The sequence below is a fragment of the Schistocerca piceifrons genome, chromosome 1, assembly GCF_021461385.2.
Source record: "Schistocerca piceifrons isolate TAMUIC-IGC-003096 chromosome 1, iqSchPice1.1, whole genome shotgun sequence".
NCBI lineage: Eukaryota > Metazoa > Arthropoda > Insecta > Orthoptera > Acrididae > Schistocerca > Schistocerca piceifrons.
Genome location: NC_060138.1, coordinates 884380047 through 884402517, shown reverse-complemented (window position 1 = coordinate 884402517; position 22471 = coordinate 884380047). Strand labels below are relative to the sequence as shown.

At 38.9% G+C, this 22471-nt stretch overlaps 1 protein-coding gene across 4 annotated transcripts in view; it reads right to left on the bottom strand.

Moving 5' to 3' along the window:
• Positions 1–22471, bottom strand: part of LOC124716706 — a 267069-nt gene that overhangs the window by 46231 nt on the left and 198367 nt on the right. Inside the window, exons 1-2 of one of the 4 annotated variants that reach the window (XM_047243258.1) lie at positions 16130–16233; positions 7237–9666 (exon numbers count right to left, since the gene is read on the bottom strand). In XM_047243258.1, coding sequence (XP_047099214.1) covers positions 7237–9666; positions 16130–16175 — 2476 coding nt within the window. In that variant the 5' untranslated portion in view covers positions 16176–16233. Of the gene's footprint in view, positions 1–7236; positions 9667–15864; positions 16030–16129; positions 16234–22471 lie in introns of those variants that run through there. The other 3 variants (XM_047243272.1, XM_047243266.1, XM_047243251.1) reach the window with 3 other exon arrangements.

Below are 22471 nucleotides of genomic sequence, written 5' to 3'. Positions count from 1 at the left end.
AGCCAGAAAATCTGAAGAAGGAATATGCAAAGGCTCAGTCCAGATATAGTGGAGGTCAGTGAAGTGAAATGGAAAGGATTTATGGTCAGACAAATACAGAGTAATATCTACTGCAGCAGAAACTGGCGTATTGTGGATAAGATTCATTTTAAACAAGAAAATAGGACAGAGAGTAAGCTGCTTTGAACGGTTCAGTGATACACTTGTTCTCATCAGAATCAACAGCAAACCAAGACTGACAGCAATGGTTCCGTGTACAGGCCGACATTGCAATTAGAAGATGAAGAGACAGAGGAAGTCTTTGACCATATTGATTGGCGAATTCAGTATGTAAAGGAATATCAATATCTAATAATCATGGGGAATTGGAATGCAGTTGTAGGAGAAAGAGTAGAAGAAAGGCTTACAGAAGATCATGATCGTGGCAGTAGAAATGAGGAAGGAGAAAGTCTAATTGATTTCTGCAATAAATTTCAGATTTTAGTAGCAAATACTCTGTTCAATAATTGTAGGAGAAGGAGGTATATTTGGCAAGGACCTGGAGACACTGGATTACATCATGGTCAGACAAAGATCTTAGGTTGTAATGCGTACCCAAGTGCTGGTAAACTCTCAGAACATAATTTAGTGGTGTTGAGTAAACTTAAGTTTAAGAGAATCGTCTGCAAGGATCCTTGTGGAAAGAAGTACGATTTTAAAGTACTGAGGAGTGACGGGAAACATTTGAAGTTCACTATGGATGTGGATACTGTGATAAGATATACCACAGTAGGCAATCCAGTTGAAGAGGAGTAAATATCTCTAAAAAGGGCAATTACAGACGCTGGCCAGGCAGATGTAGGAAGGTAGCTGTGAAGAAAATTTGGGTAACAGGAGAAATATTTCATTTGGTCATCGAAAGAGAGAAGTTCTGGGAAAAATAGCAATAAATATCCCTTAGGAATGATTATGGGGAGGACTTGTCTGGGAATGTGATAGAAGAAATTATTGTCAATATGCAAGAAATAGAGGATCCACTAATTTAGTCAGAATTTAAAAGAGCTTCGGAAAACTTGAGATCAAGTAAGGCAGAAGGGATTGATAACATTCTAGGCTAAATTTCTAAAATCATTGGGAGACATGACAACCAAATGTCTACTGAAACTGGTTTGTAGAATCTGTGAGACTGGTGCTTTCATAAAAATATCATCCACACAATTTAGAAGATAGCAAAGGCAGATAAGTACGAGACTACCAACAACTAATAGCAAATGCATTCAAGCTGATGACAAAAATAATACACAGAAGAATGGGAAAGAAAACTGAGCATCAGTTAGATGACGATCAGTTTGGCCTTAGGAAAGGTAAAGTCAGCAAAGAGGCGGTTCTGACAATGTGCTTGATAATGGGAGCAAGGCTGAGTGTAAAATAAAAACACACTGATAGGATTTGTTAACGTAGAAAAAATGGTTGACAATGTAAAACGGTGTAAGGTGTTGGAAATTCTTAGAAAAATAGGAGCAAATTGTAGGGAAAGACAAGTAATAGGTATCAAGGGAGAATAAGATTGGAAGACCAAGAGTGAAGTACTCAGATTAAAAAGGATATAAGGCATGGATGCAGTCTTTCACCTCACTGATATATTCTTCGCCCTGCAATTATATTCTTAACAAATTTTCTTAACACTAACCTACATAATCAATCAGTCTTTCCACTCTCCTGTCACTCCATTACAATAATACCAATAATAATGATGAATTTATAGAAATAGTTGACCAAATTGTATACTTAGCACAAATTAAAACAAAGTGGATGACCAGTTAAATAAATAAACTGGAGGGAGAAAATGGTTTGAAGTTCATTTGGGTACAGTAACTGAATTCAACTGTAAACTACAAATAATCCATAAATTGAAAGTCTATAATTTTTATATATTGCCAATACTTTTTTTAGAGAAGTGGAACATGAATTTTAAATGGACAGATGGTGAGAAATGGAAAAATATGCATGCAGGGAATAATGAGAATTGATAGACAGGTAAACAATTTTATGCAGGAACTGAATACATGATGCTGACTGTTACAAAACTGAACTAGAGATGTGGTGGTCATATGAGGAGACTAATTTATAGGAAATGGACTAAGATGACTCTGTACTGTAGTCATCATGATAAAAAAAACTTGAGGAATGACGTAATGAAAGATGAATCGACAACACAAAGAAACACAGTACAAATTTGGATGCAAAAAGTTGAAGATCGTAATGAATGGAAAAGTCTGGAGGAGGCTTATATCCAGCAGTGGATGATAAATGAATGCCAAGGATGTGTGTACATGTGTGTGTGTGTGTGTTTGTGTGTGTGTGTGTGTGTACATTTTTAATGTCAAATGTAACATCTTTTTTCTTATCATAAGAATCAAATACTTCTCTAACTTTTCTCATATGCCATTTAGGCAATTATAGGAGCGATCCCCTTCTACTAATTACGTTATAGCTAAGTAGAGCCCATATTTCCATGCAAATGCATGTTACATGCATGTCTGCATGTTCTGGCCACTTGGGGAGGAAATCCATGATTCAAAGATTTCATCAATATAACTGCAGGAATGTGGACATTTACAAAGCTTGTTATATCAATGTTCTTGTCTCTGTGTATATATTGCAATAAATTACATAATATCACCTTTTATTGGTGTTGTTTTCTTATGAGTTTCACCAAAAGTACTGAACATGTCTACAGTAATTTCACGAATTTTCATTAAAATCTGCAAACTTCATAGTTCGGTCAACCACTATACTTCTGTAGAGTGTAAAATGGGTCTGTATCGTTACTAAATGATGCTGCCTAGCGTGGCATAAAGGCCAGAAAGCAATAAAAATATTTATCTGAACCTAAACCAAGTTACGTATTTAACACATGTGCCACATCATGTAACTGAAAAAGTGGCTGACGACTGGAATATAACAATGTAAATACGCTGATATCCTTCACAAATAAGATAAATATATGCACGAAATACAAAGGCTTGGTAATAATTCTGATAGTATTAATTTGGCCATATGCTGACTTTTTTCCACTCGAAGGTATTCTTGAAAGCATTTGTCCTTGTTGCCTCATTTGGTGATAGGTATACTGGCAGATTTAGCTTAGTCACCACAACCTATTTTAACCATTTGGGATACCTCATTAGTTATATGATCTACCCATCTAATCTTCAGCATTCTTTTGTAGCACCACATTTCCAAAGCTTCTATTCTCTTCTTGTCCAAATTATTTATCGCCCATGTTTCACTTCCATACATGGCTACACTCCGTACAAATACTTTCAGAAATGACTTCCTGACACTTAAATCTACACTCAATGTTAATAAATTTCTCTTCTTCAGAAACGCTTTCCTTGCCATTGCCATCTTTTACTGTGATACTTTTGATGAAGTCGATAGGACACCATAATTTATTGGTGATAAAATCTACTTGCTGCATTATATTGAAAAATCTTAGGTATCCTAATTCTTTTCTTTCTTTTTTTCTTTTTTGTTTTGTTTTGAGTTGTAGACATTTTGGATGCGTATTAAAGGCACAGAAGTGTCATTAAAGAGAACAGATAGAAGCAAGACCTGATTTACATCAACTCAAATTTGACCCATTTTCTGCGGCAGTAATGAAATTGCATGTCACAGATAACTGATGAACTCTCTGAAATTGTTGAAAAGGTTGAAAAGTCTTTGCAATCATGCTATGGAGAAGTAGATGTTGCAGTAAAAGATAATGAGAACCAAGTTATCCGATGAAATCCTGATTTTGAGTTTATAAAGTTGACAAAAAAATATTTTGTGGAGACAACGTATAAGACTTACAGTTTTTTCTGATTTTTTCGGAAGTTTCTTCACTTAAGTATGCACCTTCCACTTCTTGAAACATATAAATTACATTTTCTACGTACAAAAGTGTTCTTACAAATACGTGAGCTTAAGTGAAGAAACTTTGGAGAAATTACTTGTTACTTACTATTTCAGAAGATGTTGTTGTTGTTGTTGTTGTTGTGGTCTTCAGTCCAGAGACTGGTTTGATGCAACTCTCCATGCTACTCTATCCTGTGCAAGCTTCTTCATCTCCCAATACCTACTGCAACCTACATCCTTTTCAATCTGCTTAGTGTATTCATCTCTTGGTCTCCCTCTACGATTTTTACCCTCCACATTGCCCTCCAATACTAAACAGGTGATCCCTTGATGCCTCAGAACATGCCCTACCAACCGATCCCTTCTTCTAGTCAAGTTGTGCCACAAACTCCTCTTCTCCCCAATTCTATTCAATACCTCCTCATTAGTTATATGATCTACCCATCTAATCTTCAGCATTCTTTTGTACCACCACATTTCCAAAGCTTCTATTCTCTTCTTGTCCAAATTATTTATCGTCCATGTTTCACTTTCATACATGGCTACACTCCGTACAAATACTTTCAGAAATGACTTCCTGACACTTAAATCTACACTCAATGTTAACAAATTTCTCTTCTTCAGAAACGCTTTCCTTGCCATTGCCAGTCTACATTTTATATCCTCTCTACTTCGACCATCATTAGTTATTTTGCCCCCCAAATAGCAGAACTCCTTTACCACCATAAGTGTCTCATCTCCTAATCTAATTCCCTCAGCATCACCCGACTTAATTCGACTACATTCCATTATCCTAGTTTTGCTTTTGTTGATGATCATCTTATATCCTCCTTTCAAGACACAATCCATTCCGTTCAACTGCTCTTCCAAGTCCTTTGCTGTCTCTGATAGAATTACAATATCATCGGCAAACCTCAAAGCTTTTATTTCTTCACCATGGATTTTAATACCTACTCCGAACTTTTGTTTCCTTCACTACATGCTCAATATACAGATTGAATAACATTGGGGATAGGTTACAACCCTGTCTCACTCCCTTCCCAACCACTGCTTCCCTTTCATGCCCCTCAATTCTTATAACTTCCATCTGGTTTCTGTACAAATTGTAAATAGCCTTTCACTCCCAGTATTTTACCCCAGCCACCTTCAGATTTTGAAAGAGAGTATTCCACTCGACATTGTCAAAAGCTTTCTCTAAGTCTACAAATGCTAGAAACGTAGGTTTGCCTTTCCTTAATCTAGCTTCTAAGATAAGTCGTAGGGTCAGTATTGCCTCACGTGTTCCAATATTTCTACGGAATCCAAACTGATCTTCCCCCAGATCAGCTTCTATTAGTTTTTCCATTTGTCTACAAAGAATTCGCATTAGTATTTTGCAGCTGTGGCTTATTAAACTGATTGTTCGGTAATTTTCACATCTGCCAACACCTGCTTTCTTTGGGATTGGAATTATTATATTCTTCTTGAAGTCTGAGGGTATTTCGCCTGTCTCATACATCTTGCTCACCAGATGGTAGAGTTTTGTCAGGACTGGCTCTCCCAAGGCTGTCAGTAGTTCTAATGGAATGTTGTCTACTCCTGGGGCCTTGTTTCGACTCAGGTCTTTCAGTGCTCTGTCAAACTCTTCACGCAGTATCATATCTCCAATTTCATCTTCATCTACATCCTCTTCCATTTCCATAATATTGTTCTCAAGTATATCGTCCTTGTATAGGCCCTCTATATACTCCTTCCACCTTTCTGCTTTCCCTTCTTTGCTTCAAACTAGGTTTCCATCTGAGCTCTTGATATGCATACAAGTGGTTCTCTTTTCTCCAAAGGTCTCTTTAATTTTCCTGTCGGCTGTATCTATCTTACCCCTAGTGCGATAAGCCTCTGCATCCTTACATTTGTCCTCTAGTTATCCCTGCTTAGCCATTTTGTACTTCCTGTCGATCTCATTTTTGGTACGTTTGTATTCCTTTTTGCCTGCTTCATTTACTGCATTTTTATATTGTCTCCTTTCATCAATTAATTTCAATATTTCTTCTGTTACCCAAGGATTTCTACTAGCCCTCGTCTTTTTACCTACTTGATCCTCTGTTGCCTTCACTACTTCATCCCCCAAAGCTACCCATTCTTCTCCTACTGTATTTCTTTCCCCCATTCCTGTCAATTGTTCCCTAATGCTCTCCCTGAAACTCTGTACAACCTCTGGTTTAGTCAGTTTATCCAGGTTGCATCTCCCTAAATTCCCACCTTTTTGCAGTTTCTTCACTTTTAATCTACAGTTCATAACCAATTGATTGTGGTCAGAGTCAACATCTGCCCCTGGAAATGTCTTACAATTTAAAACCTGGTTCCTAAATATTTGTCTTACCATTATATAATCTATCTCAAACCTGTCAGTATCTCCAGGCTTCTTCCATGTATACAGCCTTCTTTCATGATTCTTGAACCAAGTGTTAGCTATGATTAAATTGTGCTCTGTGCAAAATTCTACCAGGCGGCTTCCTCTTTCATTTCTTAGCCCCAATCCATATTCACCTACTATGTTTCCTTCTCTCCCTGTCCTACTACCAAATTCCAGTCACCCATGACTATTAAATTTTCGTCTCCCTTCACTATCTGAATAATTTCTTTGATTTCATCATACATTTCTTCAATTTCTTCGTCATCTGCAGAGCTAGTTGGCATATAAACTTGTACTGCTGTAGCAGGCGTGGGCTTCTTGTCTATCTTGGCCACAATAATGCATTCATTATGCTGTTTGTAGTAGCTTATTCGCACTCCTATTTTTTTATTCATTATTAAACCTTCTCCTGCATTACCCCTATTTCACTTTGTATTTATAACCCTGTATTCGTCTGACCAAAAGTCTTGTTCCTCCTGCCACCGAACTCCGTTAATTCCCACTATATCTAACTTTAACCTATTCATTTCCCTTTTTAAATTTACTAACCTACCTGCCCCATTAAAGGATCTGACATTCCACGCTCTGATCCGTAGAACTCCAGTTTTCTTTCTCCTGATAACGACGTCCTCTTGAGGAGTCCCCGCCCGGAGATCCAAATGGGGGACTATTTTAGCTCCGGAATGTTTTACCCAAGAGGATGCCATCATCATTTAACCATACAGTAAAGCTGCATGCCCTCGGGAAAAATTACGGCTGTAGTTTCCCCTTGCTTTCAGCCAATTTCAGAAGATAATAGAAATAAATATAGAATTGAATTCTGACATGGCATATTTTTATTGTTTTGATATTTCATTGTGCATATTAAATGATATGATACTGCATGAATGCAACCATGTTTTATAATTTTACAGTGTTTGAAAATCTGGGCTCTAGATACCAGGAAAGACAAGTGTACTTACCATAATCGTCGGAAGATCTTCCCATATAGCCTTCTGACATTGGCTCCACATCAACTGGTCCATCTAAAAATTCACCTGATGTTTCTTCCTCAGCGTCGTTTTTAATACCATTTCTCTTTTTCTTTTTATCACCATCGTCATTATGTTTGTCATCTTCAGCTTTTTCCTTTTTCACAGCCACTCGCTTCATTTTACTCTCTTCCTGAGTATTATCATTAGATAAGGAAGATTTTAGATTTGCAGGATTATATTTTGACATCATCTGTGCCTGCAGGCTTGATTTAAATTCAGCTAATGCCAATCTCATTTTCTCTAGACTATATGCTGCGGCCAATCGGGACATAATTTTATCTTTCATTTCCTGAATTTCCTTAGGATCTTGGGTTCCCTCATGTGAACCTGTGTACTTTACTGCTTCATTTACAATGAGGTCTTCCATATTTCGAAGTTTTGTATCCATGTCATCAATACTTGTATCTTCTTTTGTATTCAAACTCTTCTTGGTAGCTTCTCTTTGAGAACTTCTTGAAAATATGTCTGTACTGTAAGCTTGTTGTTTACCAGTATCTCTTTTATTGTCATTGTTATTAGGAGAATTTGCATGACCATGTGATGCCATTCGTTTCTTTAAGGGATTTGAAACCATTGCAAGAGTTCTGTAATATTGATTTAATAACCAATTATCATCAATCATGTTGCCATCGCCATCTTTTGTCTCTACAGTCTCAGGTGCAGTTTTCTTACGTCTTCTGTCAATGCCAAAATAATCTGACCAATCAATGGATTTTTTCTTAATTTCCAAAGGTGTTTGGATCTTACTCATTGTTATTGGTTCTGCTGTTTCTTTTTCCATATGTAAAGATGTTCCATGGGCATGTGATTTATGATTACCCTCTTCTCTAGGTCCTGATGTTCTGTTATGGGCAGCTTTGGTACCTGTTTCTGTGTCATTGTTTTGGGTATTTTCTTGCACACTCACTGTTGTGACTGAATGAGTTGTGGTTGTCTCGTGGTTTGGATCTTTTGGGTCTTTAGAAGTTGTCACCTTTGAATTAGTTCCTGAATCTACTTTCTTTTCACTGGCCTTAGGCGAATCATCATGAGTAGCAGATGAAGAGAATATTTGATTAAGTTCCTGGGCGACCTTTGGGTCTGTAACACCTGTTATAGGAGAACTTTTCTTCTTATTAGTGTCCTTAATTCCTTCAGAGTTGAATGACTTGTGATGGAGCATAGGTGGACTTGCATAAAAGTTTGAGCTGCGTTTTGTTACAGGATAACGTTTCCTTTTAGCTTCATAGATGAATCTCTTATTTGAAGTCCTTTCTGGAATTACCATATAGTTAGGAGGTGAAAGTTGCTGGTATTCATTGACATCCCTTGCAAGAGAAGAAAAGTGTTTTGTAGAAGATGCTCTGGAACCAATATCTGGTGTTTCTAAAGATAATGTTTGATACGTTTCCTGATTTGGACTGTAAATTTCATCCATAGTAGCTGGTCTGCCATATATTTGCATCAAGTCTTCAGGGTTATTTCTTGCAAATCCTGATGCTAAACGCAGTACATCTTCATCTCGCTCATCAGGTAGCTCAATACCTTCATTATCTTTGAGAGTTTCAACTGCTTCACGGTTTACCTCTGGAGCCACAAACTTTAGGGAGTATAAGAAGTTTGCTCCCTGTTGGCCAGGACCTTCAACACGTTGCTTATTTCGCTTAGCAAAATTGTTTGAACCAGTTCCCCACTGACCCATAAGTCCTGCATTATTAAAAATATCAAATCCTGAGCCATAACCATATTGTCTTTTATGCAAACTGGACCTATCATTCCTTAACGAAGACAGTATTTCCTGAATATCATTTTGTGTAAGATCATCGAAATCTAGAAGCTGAGGTTTTGTTTCTTTATACTTTTCCCACAGATTACGAAGGAGTGAAAGATATTCCTCCTCTTCATCATTATTCCTTTTGTTCTCCAGTTTTTCTTCCTCATCAGTTTCTAGTTGCTTTGCTATGGCTTTTGCTGCATAGCGTCTCATATTCTCCAGTTCAACAACCTGGTCAATTTCTGGCCGAGTAAGAAATCTTTCTCGAAATAATGAAGGTAGTAAAACATTTTCTTGCTTATTTTCGCTGTCATAATATGTAGGTAAGACTTGATGATATTCTACATCTTGACCGCTGTCATCATTTTCTCTCTCTCTGAAAAGTGAGCGTTTAGCATCAGTATCCATTCCATACTGATAGTAATTTCCTTCTTCATCATCGCCATCTTTTACGTAAGCATCTTTCATGTAATCAAGTAGCATATTTTCTAGCTGATTTGGTGGTGGATGGACTGGAACATCTGACAGCACTGCAGGGTAAGGTGCAGCTCCTGAAGATATGGTCTTTTGGTAGCCAGCACCAATATTTTCCGGTTGTCCATAACCTGAAAATAACCACCAGAAAGTGTGTTACTGGAGGTAATACCTTGTCTTCTGTAATATTCTAATAACTACTACGCAGTCCATTGCATTAACAGTATTTTGGCTATGTGTGCTTCACTGGTGACAGAAGAGGAAACCAAAATATTTTTATGAACTGTACAATATCTGTGTATGTCAAGGGAAGAACCTACCAGTAACACAAAATACCATGACATGAGCTTGCACACTACTGCACATTGACCTAAAAATTAGTTACTGGTAATGGTTCAGTGAGATCAAAACATAACAAGATGGTTTCATTTGTTATAAGCCCACTCTGTAAGCAAACCTTTTTTTCTGAAACCTTTTCTATACGTAAGGCACACATATATAAAATTTCTAAATACTTTTTCAAGAGCTGCATTTTGATAAATTTTACCATTCTTTGTATAGTTTTCAGATTGCTAGTATAATTAGTTTTTCAAACACATTTGATTTGAAGAAATATCATGATGCAAGAGTCATTTAAACCATGAGTACTTCAAATTCCTTGTATAGTTTTCAGATTGCTAGTATAATTAGTTTTTCAAACACATTTGATTTGAAGAAATATCATGATGCAAGAGTCATTTAAACCATGAGCACTTCAAAATTTGAGTCCACTAATTAATATTTGTTTCAGGACTGACAATTTATTTAAAAGCCCTCATACTCCTCTTTCAAACAAATGTTTTACTTTTTCCAAACACTTAGCATTACAAAAGTTCTTCCTACTCAGAATTAGTGTATTGCAGAATGATAAAAATCTTGAAATGAAAGCCTCACAAAATCTGTCTCTTGCAGCCCTCAATTTTCTGATTCCAAAAATACAAAACTTTCCTAGAAGAGCATATTAGTTTGTGAGACACTTAGATTATGATATTTAAATTTGAAGAAAGTTCTTCCACCCCATAAAACAGAACTGTTATTTAAGGGACCTATTAATTTAAGGACATCAAAACAATTTGCAAACAAAACTGTGTCTCTGCTTTATATGTTTTTTTTTTGTGTGTTTCACATGAATATTTAAAATGTAGTAGCTTTGTATGTTACTGTTTCATAAAAACAACCTGATGTCCATTATTAAATAGGCATCACACACAAAGCCAGTCAGACTCCAGTTGTCATTATGTGAAGTTCTATGTTAGTCCGAGTCCAGCTGTCATTATGTAAGGCTCTGTGTGGGTCTGAATCAAAGTGCCATTATATACAGTTCTATGTGAGACTGGGTCTAGTAGTCATTATGTTAAGATCTGTGTGAATCTGAGTTCAGTGGTCACTGTGTAAGCCTAGGTCTGGTTGTCATTATGTAAAGTACTAAATGAGCCTGCATCCAGTAATCACTGTGTAAACTTCTGTGTAAGTCATAATGTTCATACAGTCAATTTGATAGTCGTAATGTCTGGATACAATGATTATTATAGTCAAAAGTATGTTTTGTGGCTAATTGTGTAGTTGTGAATGGTCACTTGAGCCTATGTGAGCTGCTCACCTGTGTTGTAATACCAAAGTTATGGGCTGAAAGCTGTGTGTTTTGTAACAATAAAGGTAGTGAAATGAGATGTATATTTGATCATTTTTTATTCATGTTCTTAATAACTGTCTAAAGAATGTAATAATAATAGGCAGGATAGTGCTAGCAGAAAGCCTACAAGTCTTAGGGGCATCCAAAACAGGTCCACAATTTTGTAAGGTACTTGATCATTTGGAATCTAGAGTAACAAATTCCTGGTGCTAAATTATTACAGGATACTCAAAACAAAGTAATATAATTTCCTTATTAATTTCCTGTTGCATACTAGTATAGGACTAGTGCAGTACTGGAGCCCTCGTTCAGTGTCTGTGGCTTAAAGACATGTAAGAATGAATGACAACACAACACTGCTGAGCTATACTATTAAAATGAAAGTAATTTTCAAAATCCTAAGTATTTAATTGTGTACAGCTAAAATACTGGCATTACTGAGTGAACGGAAACAACAGGAGTAAAGATGAGGGTGCTCCTTCTTGCAGGAAAAAGGTTGGTAACACTCATTTCAACTTATGTTGTAGACTTCATATTTTCATGATAGATGATGACATTGTTAAATGATCATTCTACACAAACATTGGATGCAGATTACCTTTGGAGTGAACATACTTTCTTACAAAAAAAGCAAACGGAGATGATTAAAAGAGGAGCACAGATTATTCCTGTAAGTAATACATAAGCCACCCAAATGACCGAAGCTTTTGCAGCCAATTCTTATCTGTTGTGTGAGATGTGGTTTCTTGATAGAAGAGGTTAACATGAAGGACTGCTGTAAGATTCTTTGTAAAAATGTAATAATGCTTTTTTACAACAGACTGATCACAGAGTTGGTATGAAATCTTGTGGAATAGCCCACCACAGTAATTTATTTATTTTATTTACTTTTTTGTTCTCAGGTAATCAATGTTGCAAACATATCACAAAAAACCGCTGTTAGTCCTGTAAGTAGAATGGTTAAGTTTTATACCTGTTGAGTCACTAGCAACTGATATCAAGACCTTAAGTGAATTCCTTGTCACTTCTGTAAATTTTTATGAGTTATAATGATTTGGAAGTGGTATAAACCATCATTGTTAGGACAACTGAAAAAATGTGACAGTTGTTTGAATTACTAAGCAATAATGTCTACATGCATAGTGTCATCAATTTAAAAGGTGTAGGACCCTGCAGCTCACTTTGTGTCACAAGACGTTTATTTACTTAGTTTTTCTGCAGTGTGAACAGAGATTATGTTAGCACAGTTCATGGGAGTTGTAGGCTAATGTATTTTCTAGCACATTTTGTTAGTGTGGTTTGCACACATTCAGCACCAAGTATACATTCAGGGGCAAACTTCATTGAATTATGACCCCATTCACCCCCAATTAACCTACTGTTCTGCTAAGTGGATTAAGACCCCTTGATGTCTGATTTATAACACCACTGGGGGGTAATCTGTCCTTCTGAGAAACCCTCCTCCCATCCCCCTCCTCCTCCTTCCCCCACCTCTGAGATAGCCCCAACACCTCCCTCTCCCACTCGCCAATACAAGCTCACTTTTGATGTCAAATTAATAGACTAACTAACTAAACTGATCTATTAATTACCCCTCCTCTTCTGGGAAACGCCCCGGACCTCCCCCTCCCCTCCCAACTGGATATTGGTGGGAGAAGGTCTCAGCCTGTGCTGGAGAGGAAAGAAGGATCTTACAACAGGAAATTCAAATCAATGTCTATTGCGTAGCAGAGTACACAATGTTTGTTTATAAAGTTCAATTTTCAGGGGTTGAGTCTCTTTCTTTGGTGGAAAAAGCTCACATCCACCAACTAAATGTCCTAATTACAATGCTACAGATTGAAGCTGTTGTGCCGGCCGCAGTTGTCTCGCGGTTCTAGGCGCTCAGTCTGGAACTGTGTGACTGCTACGGTCGCAGGTTCGAATCCTGCCTCGGGCATGGATGTGTGTGATGTCCTTAGGTTGGTTAGGTTTAAGTAGTTCTAAGTTCTAGGGGACTAATGACCACAGCTGTTAAGTCCCATAGTGCTCGGAGCTATTTGAACTCCTCCCCCCCCCTCCCCGCCCACTCCCAGAAAAAAATGGTCAGGAAAAAGACTTATTCTATGCTGGAGATAAAGGAGCTCATTAGACGAAATTCAAATCAATGTCATTTGTATGTTAATGCATATTCTTCATTTACCCACTTGGGTAGAGCTCACAGCTGCACCCCTCAACCCACTTCCCATGATGTAATAACTGTGAGCACCGAGGAATGGAATGAAGTACAGTATAGTAGATACTGTTTGGGGTCTCCAGCATGTGTGTCTAGGGCGAAACTACGAGGGTCAAAAACTGCCCAATGTCGACTGGATATCAGCCTCCTTTGAACTTGTGGTCCCAAACCAAGCATCAAGTTGGGGAATTCTGTTCATCAGGAAAATGCAGACTCGCTTCCTGTTTCTGCCTCTCTCAAGAGGCCATTTTTTGATTGTCTGTGTCAATCAATGTCTGCAAACACGCAGATGGAGGTTTTCTTCTCTCCTCAGAATACTGTGTTCCTGTTAGCAAATTTTGGGAATTTAGGCAGAGCTGACGCAATTTCGATATCAAAAATAGAGGGAAGTAGTCCATTTGGACTGTCCTATCAAATGAATTGTTTAACAATTAACAGGCGTCAAATAGATCATCTATAACACTCACCACCACCTTATGAGGATCCTTCTTCGTAATAAAAACATATTTCAAACACTTAAGTATCAGACGCAAATATTATGCAGATAATATTTGCTGCCGGCAGGGATATCACATCATCTCATGGACGCTGGTGAGGAGAGAGCCGCACACGTATCAGCTGTACCGGCAGCTTCATGCCCATCCCCTGGCATCTACACACCAGCTCTACTGAACTCTCAATCAATTTACATGGGGGGAATAATAGTCTTGCACAAACACTTCTCACGCAACACACACGTCCACTTCTGTCGCCACTCTCAAAGCACACTGGTCACTTCGCTAGCTCTTCTACTGTGTGCAAGAGCAGGCTGGTTGGAGCATTCTTTGTGCCTAGCCGTCCGTCACAGGCGCGTTTTTCGGTCGCTGACTCCTCGTACCACTCCTGCCGCCAGCCGCGGCACACTGCGAATCAAGCAGCAGCTGTTTCGATGTGTATAGTAGTTTTAACCAATTCCACTCCCACATAGACCCCCCCAGTTTAAAAAATCCACTTTACTCAATACAAGACAGAGATGTTGTTAACCATACACCTCGAACTTCTCACGTGAAATGTAGGTATCTCCCTACTATTCGAATTATTTTCGAAGACAGAAGAAATTGGGACACATGTGTTTTCGCATCGCTAATGCCATAGGTTATAGTTCCTCTAAGTAGCCTCGCATCAGGTAAAAAAAATCTTTTATGTCCTGCATCACAGGACTAGAATAATACATTAATTTTTCGCTTATGACGTAGTGCTAAGATCTACCTCTGTGACAGGAAGACTTCTCACTTTCGGTCTCTCTTAGGTAAACAAATGCATCGCCACATACGAAGTCTCTTAAGGGAACAGCACAAAGAAGTTCGACCCCGGTAGTTGAATGGTCAGCGCGACAAAATGTCAATCCTAAGGGCCCGGGTTCGATTCCTGGCTGGGTCGGAGATTCTCTCCGCTCAGGGACTGGGTGTTGTGTTGTCCTAATCATCATTATTTCATCCCCATCGGTGTGCAAGACTTGCACTCGGCGAACGGTTTCCCCGACGGGCGGCTCTAGTCACACGACATAATAATAGCGCAGAGAAGTCGTAATTATTGGATTTATACGACATGTCACTTTACAATACATCTGATTTTATTACGATGGTCACCTCTCCCTGTGTAGGTGAGAGATAGAAATTTCGTTAAAAGATATTGTTGCAATGAAGAAACGCCTGATTTCCGCTCCAACTCCTGAATCACATCTGTGGTACCCTAGCCATCGCTTCCACCTACCAGGCAGCACGTCACTGATATCAAATTGATAGGCTAATTAATTAAACTGATTGTGAGAGTCACTCTGCATGGCGAGTAACTTTTTCTTCTGCAGTCCTATTATACTCGCCAGGTAGCTTAAGTGGGAATTCCTGCCTGGAGATAAGACGATGTTCCTTTCGAGGAACACTATCAGGAACCGACATTTAAAGCTGGCCACAAAAGGATTCCACTGCCGCCAACATACATTTTACGTAAGGAACGCAAAGACAAGTTAAAAGAAATTATCGCTTATAAGGAGGCACCTAGGCAGTCTTATTCCCTCGCTCTATTTGCGAGTTGAATGGGAAAGTGAATTACTAGTAGTGGTACAGGGTAAAAACCTTGACACGCCGTACTATGGACTGCGATGTAAGCATATAGATGCAAATATAAATTTAGTCTACCCATTAACACGTCAGTCCATCCATTTATAGGCACACAAAGCTCACAGAAGAATGTTGTCTCGTTTGTAACAAGAAAACTAAAACCGGAACTCCTGCTGCTGATTGTCTCTCAGTAAAAATCTCCATATAGGGTTGTAATTTTCTCTTTGGAGTCACTTCGCAAGACAAATGCGAAAGGTTGTAATATGTTTGCCAACAACACTTAACAGAAGTGGTATAGAGATTACCTCTCAACTCCCCTTACGTCAGAGTATCGTTTACCTACCGTATTCTCACGAATCTTTCGGTCTTCGATATATAGCATTCGAATCCACATCATATCCATGAGTAAGAGATGTTCCCTACCAAGTAACAGACCCTGCTAATTCTCTCGAAATTCCATCGTGTTTCGACTGTTCCATTAGTTAGAGGTCTGACAGGTAGAGAGCTATCACAACAAGAAAATTAGCACATTAACGTGTAGGAGGAAATTCACAACCATGCGGAGTATACACAGACTGTACAAAGATATTCAGAAACATAACACCTACAATTCATCGATCTCAAATGACAGCTTACAAATATCAGTCTGCACATGTCCTAATCTCCTTTATCGTGTTCCTATGATTACCACGCTAGAAATACGACTGTGTAATGGCGTCCGAGTGTTTGTTGACATCACAGTCTCCCTTTCTCTCTCTCTCTCTCTCACGCACACACACATACACACACACTCTCTCTCTCTCTCCTCTTTCTTTTCTTGTTGTAACATCCAACAGAGCAAAACTACGAACTAGTGTATAAAAACTCCACTAGCGTCACATGGTAGAGAACGCAAGGAAACAAATACTGTCTGCGTGTAACATCGATCATATGTGCTAGAGGTGGCAAAAAATAACGTAACTGATAGAAATAACCGGTTACTGAGAAGTAACGGTTACTGCGATAACCGTTCCTCTGATTCTGGCAGTTATTTCAATAACTGTTTAGTGTCAACAGTGCCTCGCGCCATCTGTTGACCGTAGAGCGTACTGCGCATTTTGAAGGCGTTCTATAGACCATGGGAATAACTGTGAGACTGCGCGCCATCTTTTGATAAGAACTGTGTACTATTTCGTGGGCCTTCGTTACTTTTAGCATAAACAATTAAATAAAGTTAATGTCCAAGCCGTGGCTGATAGGAGGTGCAATGCAGGCATTAACAAGTACGGTCGTTCCCTTAAGCCACCGCCTTACGTGTTAATTTAGCTTGGACGGGTAGTACAAGGAAAGTTACTTAGGAATTCGAGCGACTATGGAAATAACTGTCAGAGACCGGTATTCTCCTCTGGCAGTTATCGTTATTGGCTCGTAGTTCTAGTTCTCTGGTAGTTATCGGGCTACCACCACAGATAACCTGGAAGCTGGTAACGGAATAACTGTGTGTGTAGACGTTCCTGACTCGGTGACTCCAGTTAAAGGTCGTAGTTCCAGGTGATATTTCCAGAGAGGATAGTAACTGGAGCGAACAAATATTTTCGTACTGCTACGGAAATAGCCGCTGGCCATCGCGAATGACAAATAACATGTCAGAAAGTATAACATAATACAGTGGAATATAATAATTATTATCCTCATCATTTGTCAGGAGACTGTCAAAATATGTGAATATATCACAGTAACTGCTAATATTTACAGAATTGGTACACTGACAGAATAAAACACAGTTACGTACTTTTAATAAATTTATCGTACACAGAATACCCGATCTTGACTGTTGCAACCAAGTGCTGTCAAAACTGAAATATAGCAGAATTTTTACCTAAGCTGGTCTATCAGTCTCTGTTACGTTATTCATCTACAGAGTAGAAGGAGGGGTCAATGGAAGCGTCTGATTCCACACGTCTGCTTCGACGTAAAGGTGTTGTGGTGTGTGAATGTCATTACGGCACGGTGTTTATGAGTTGGTTTTTGTGTGTCTGTGTGTGTGTGTGTGTTTGTGTGTGTGTGTGTGTGGGGGGGGGGGGGGGGAGGGGGCTGTCGATCTAGGTTGCAGTGCCGGAATTTGCTGGTGGTAATTAATATTTTTTTTTTTCGAGCTGTGATGTTTTGCGTATTTATGAAGTATTGAATGTGATTTAATTTATGTAGGGATGATTGATTTGTGGACTTTTGGGATTGTGGTTTTATTTTTCGCAGTTGTAGGTGTTGGTTTTTTGGCATCAGTAGCTGTGGTGGACCTATATAGGTCACCGGAAATGACCGATTCCCATTTTCATAGTTGTGTGTGTTGATGTTTTAGTATCGTCATCTGAGGTTGACCTATGTAGGTCAAGGGAAATGTCTGATTCCAATTTTCGTACTTTTAGTTGTGGGTATTGGTGTTTTGGTATGGTCACCTATAGTTGACCTATATTGTTCAAGGGAAGTGTCTGATTCCTGCAGATTTTTGTTGGTGTAGCAGAATGCTGTATTTTTTTTTCTTTTTGTTCTTCATTTTGTGTTTTGGGATCATGGTGTGTTTTTTTTACTAGCTTGTCCTCACCATAAAACCCCCAACTTCCCGCAGTTGTCCCATTGGTCTGATTGTATTTTTGGTGGGAAATGTTATTGTATTATTTATATGTATCTTCGTGTTTGTTGCGACGTGTATGTAGTGACGTCATAGACACACTTAAAATAGCCATTTCCGGCATATTGATGACGGGTGGAATCAGACACTTCTGCATCAAATAGTCTTTCAAACACACTGTAAACCGTGCCTTATCTGAAACCAAGTTTTTAATGGTTGCTGACTTGCTGGCAGTTTATTGAAAATGCATTTTCCTGAATATTGGACCAAGGTAACTAATTTTAGGTCTTTATGTAGATTGCTGTTCCCATTCCTAGTACTGATATTATGTATTAAGCTATTGGTTGGAAATACTTGAAACAAATTTCATAAAGGAATAAATATACTAGGAAGCAGTGGTTAGAATACAAAGTTCCTTGAACAGGTTCCTACATGATGTTCTTGAATTGATACCACAAACGATTTTTATTACACGCTTTTACATGCGAAAAACTTTTGCTACGTTTGATAAGCTACCATAGAATATGCTCCCTTATGAAATAATAGAATGAAAAAATGTGTTATGCCCTTCCCAACTGAATTTATTATCGAGTTGTAGTCCCAGAAATGTAACACTGTCAACCTTTTCGATCTGCATGTCTTCATATGTTATAAATATGCTGTCGCTGGAGAAATCGAGCAGTTTGCAAATCTGACATAAAACTTGGATTAGCGTACTCACACTTTCCCCAATAGGACTAGCTTTTACAGCACAGGAGTAAACGAATCTGTCACATTACGTAAATTTTTTGTTGTATCATAAGGCTGTACACTTTATTCTATTATGTGAGCAGCACAAGAAATTAAGCTTCGAATTTAACCTACAGTACTCAGTTTACATATTACTTCACACTTAAAAACGCACGTTGTTAACATTTTACTTAATCAGTGCTTTGGCGAAGTTCCGCGTACTTTCTGTCGCAGCTGCGAAGATAATATTTCTAATAACGACCGATAACCTACAAACATATAATATGAAACACTAATAATCGTTCTAACATCAACTAAAATGTACCCGGAGTTAATAAGCTAAGGTTATGACACGATTCATACGACATTCCTGCTATTTCACACTACTCGCAGTTATACTGATAACTAAACTGATGGATTCCAACTATGTCGTTATTTAACTGTCGGAGTTATCGGTATTCGCTAGCGAAAAATAACTTGGCAGTTATTAATAACCGTTAACGATAACGGTTATCAAAGAATAACTGGAACTGTGATAACGGTTACTCCAGAATAACCGTTTGGCCCACCTCTAATATGTGCTGATCCATCAAAAGCACATTTCGATTATCGAAGGAAAGGGTTCCTGTTTTGTTGTTTCATAAGCAGTTTGATACATTGTATTTTGCTGTAACACATGAAAGCAATCCATGTCTACAGCGACGTACACAGGCCTACATTAGTTTTTTTACAATGACTTTGCGCTCTGTGTCATGTGCTAAACCAACATTAAGACGTTTCGATCCATTGGCTCCCAGAGAAAGCTGGACATCGCATGGTGTAAACTGTGCTGCGCCCACTACACACAGGATGGTTAAAATAAAACACAGAGGCGGTGTTTCTTAATGACTGAAGTTTGGAAGACATTGCAACATATGGAAACGGGAAGAGTTTGTGGCATTGTCGAGCGTTTCCAAACAGAGGTGATGACATTACATTTAATCTCATCTTCCGCCGAGATGAGGCTAGTAGCTGTCTCCGTGTTCCATTTCGGAGAAACCAAGAGCTTTGATTCCGTATGTTGCAGCCATGTACACGATCACCGTTTCGGTGCTGACCATCCCCGGGAGGTGTTGCTCCCACCGAGTCTCTTCATCTCAGTCACGGGGTGTCAGTCAATCATTATTTGGTAATCAACAGCGTACCAGTAGATGCGATGGAATAGGCACCATTGATATGGGACGATGTACTGTAATAAGCACCACAATTGTTAGTGCGACCAGTTTTAGCAATTTTACCAGTTTTTCCGTAATTTCAACGCGAACCAATGACACAGCAGCATACTTCCCAATTTCTGTATCATCGCTAAACCTCTCCGCCTATACTTTTCGAGTACAATATATTCGGTTGCAAATGTAGATAAGTGACTGCGCAGTAGGTTCATTCACAGTTAATTCTCGGATACATAAACCAAGGTATACCAGACAAGTTCCTACACCGATGCATTTATGTTACCTACTTATTTCTAACAGTTTGACCATAATGCAGAATTAACGATTACGACTGGTCATCTTTCCCTTTGTTGTGGGGGGTCATAGAGTATTCTCACATTCATAGGATAAAGCTGGAGATCGAAAGATCTTCCTGCATTGTCATCGACCAACCCTCCCTGCAACACTGTCGCCGATTTAATTTGCAACAGATCAGAGGTAGGACGGGAGGCCCTAGCCACACGACATTTCATTTTTTTTTTTTTTTTTCAGAGGTAGGAGGGTACTATACCCGCTATATTCCATGTGTCATGAAAGAAGAGAGCGAGCTGAGTCTGTAACTGCCATTCAGTGAAAATCGTTCCACACCAGTCTTACTCACAGCACCTATCCATGTGCACAAGATCTATCCAGATGCGTGCATGTCGAGGAGGTTAGCACCCCTTATCGGTGTATAGCAGAGAGAGTGTTGTGGTGATATAACAGATGGTTAAAAAGAAATGTGTGGTTTATACATGATGGAGCTCCACACACACAGAGTTTGACGCAGTTTACGTAAATCACTTGCGCTAACAATTTTGAAGTATTGTTCCAGTGTTTGGTGTCCATACCAAAAAGGTATCGGAAAGAGAGAAATGATCATGCAATATAAACACATTCCAAGGGCTATAGTGTTCTGCCCTTAAACGCGCTATAATGTTAGAACTGTGCGGTTTCTGACCTATGTTAGTCATGTGGAATGCAACGCTGTTAATACTCCAATGTAAGAAGTATAACTCCAGCACATAGCATACATTCTCCCCGTAAGTTTCTGTGTGATAAAGTATGGCGACAAACTGTAAGTTCATAAAGCAACTCCTTGCACGCCAAAGAAAACACCGATTCGTTTTAACTCAAATACTACATAGGTTTCCGGAGGTATATGACGCCTGCTATTTACGAAGTTCAAGCCCGATTATGGTTAAGAGATAATGTTATGTTCACAACGGTTCTATAACCGGCGTACAAAGAAACAACAATATGTTACAAGGAAACAAACACCACGATCAGTAGCCAGGTTACAAGGAAACAAACACCACGATCAGTAGCCAGAGGGGATGTAACACTCTTACTGCATCTTACCACTGCCTGTGGTAACCTTCCTCTTGCACACAGAAGTCCTGGCCTGTTGTATGGTTGTATTGCCCATGTGCAGTATAATATGGCCATTTCGCCTTGACACCATTCTCTAGAACGCCTCCTCTTTCCACTATTAAGGTCTGTATATGTGGCATCAGTCCGCTCTCCTCTAGAACATGCAGTTTTTCTGATGTCGGTCAGTAGCCATTTCATGCTACTTTTTCTCTAATTTTATGTATTCTCAGTCAATGTCCGTAATTTTGCATGGTTTTCACGATTTTAGATATTTCATCGTCTATCTATCTATATCCGAATCCCGCTCCAGCTACTGCCGGGTCTGGGTGCTGACGAGTCCTCTCCATTTGGCTCGGTCCTCCCACCACTTTTCTTCCTCCACTTGCTGCCAGGTCACACCTCTCCTTTCAACAGATATTTCATCGTATTTCCCCCAGTTTTACCTATTTCACGTCAATACTTCGTTTTTCTCAAATTTTACTTATTTTATGTCATTTTTCATATTTTTTTGACAGTTTACCATATGCTTACGGTAATATTGCTGATATACCCATGTGTTGTTTGGTTTCCTACGAGAATATTGGTGCGTATTATATACCAACTACTAAAAAATCCTAAGACTTCATCTCTTCTCAATGATCCACATGCCTGCATTTTGGATAGAACAGTCGCTTTGTCCCAATATAAGGTTCAATGTGTGGAGCAGATGATGGATGTACTGGACGCTCGAAGTCTGGAAACAATTCCGTATACTGCTCCGACCCATCAGAGAGCATGTCTACAGACTCATGTAGTGCTACACCTGATGGAAGCTCAAAGTCTGGAAACAGTTCTACATGTTCATTTGACTTCCACTCCATCGTGTAGGGATCTGCAACAGGGTGTTGACATGTGTACAGGGTTGGTTTCTGCTGTTGCTCCCATAAACCTGAGCCGCTGGTGGATTCACCTTCGCACATATAATAGATGTCCGGACATAATTGTGGTAGATCTACTTCGAGCTCTATCCC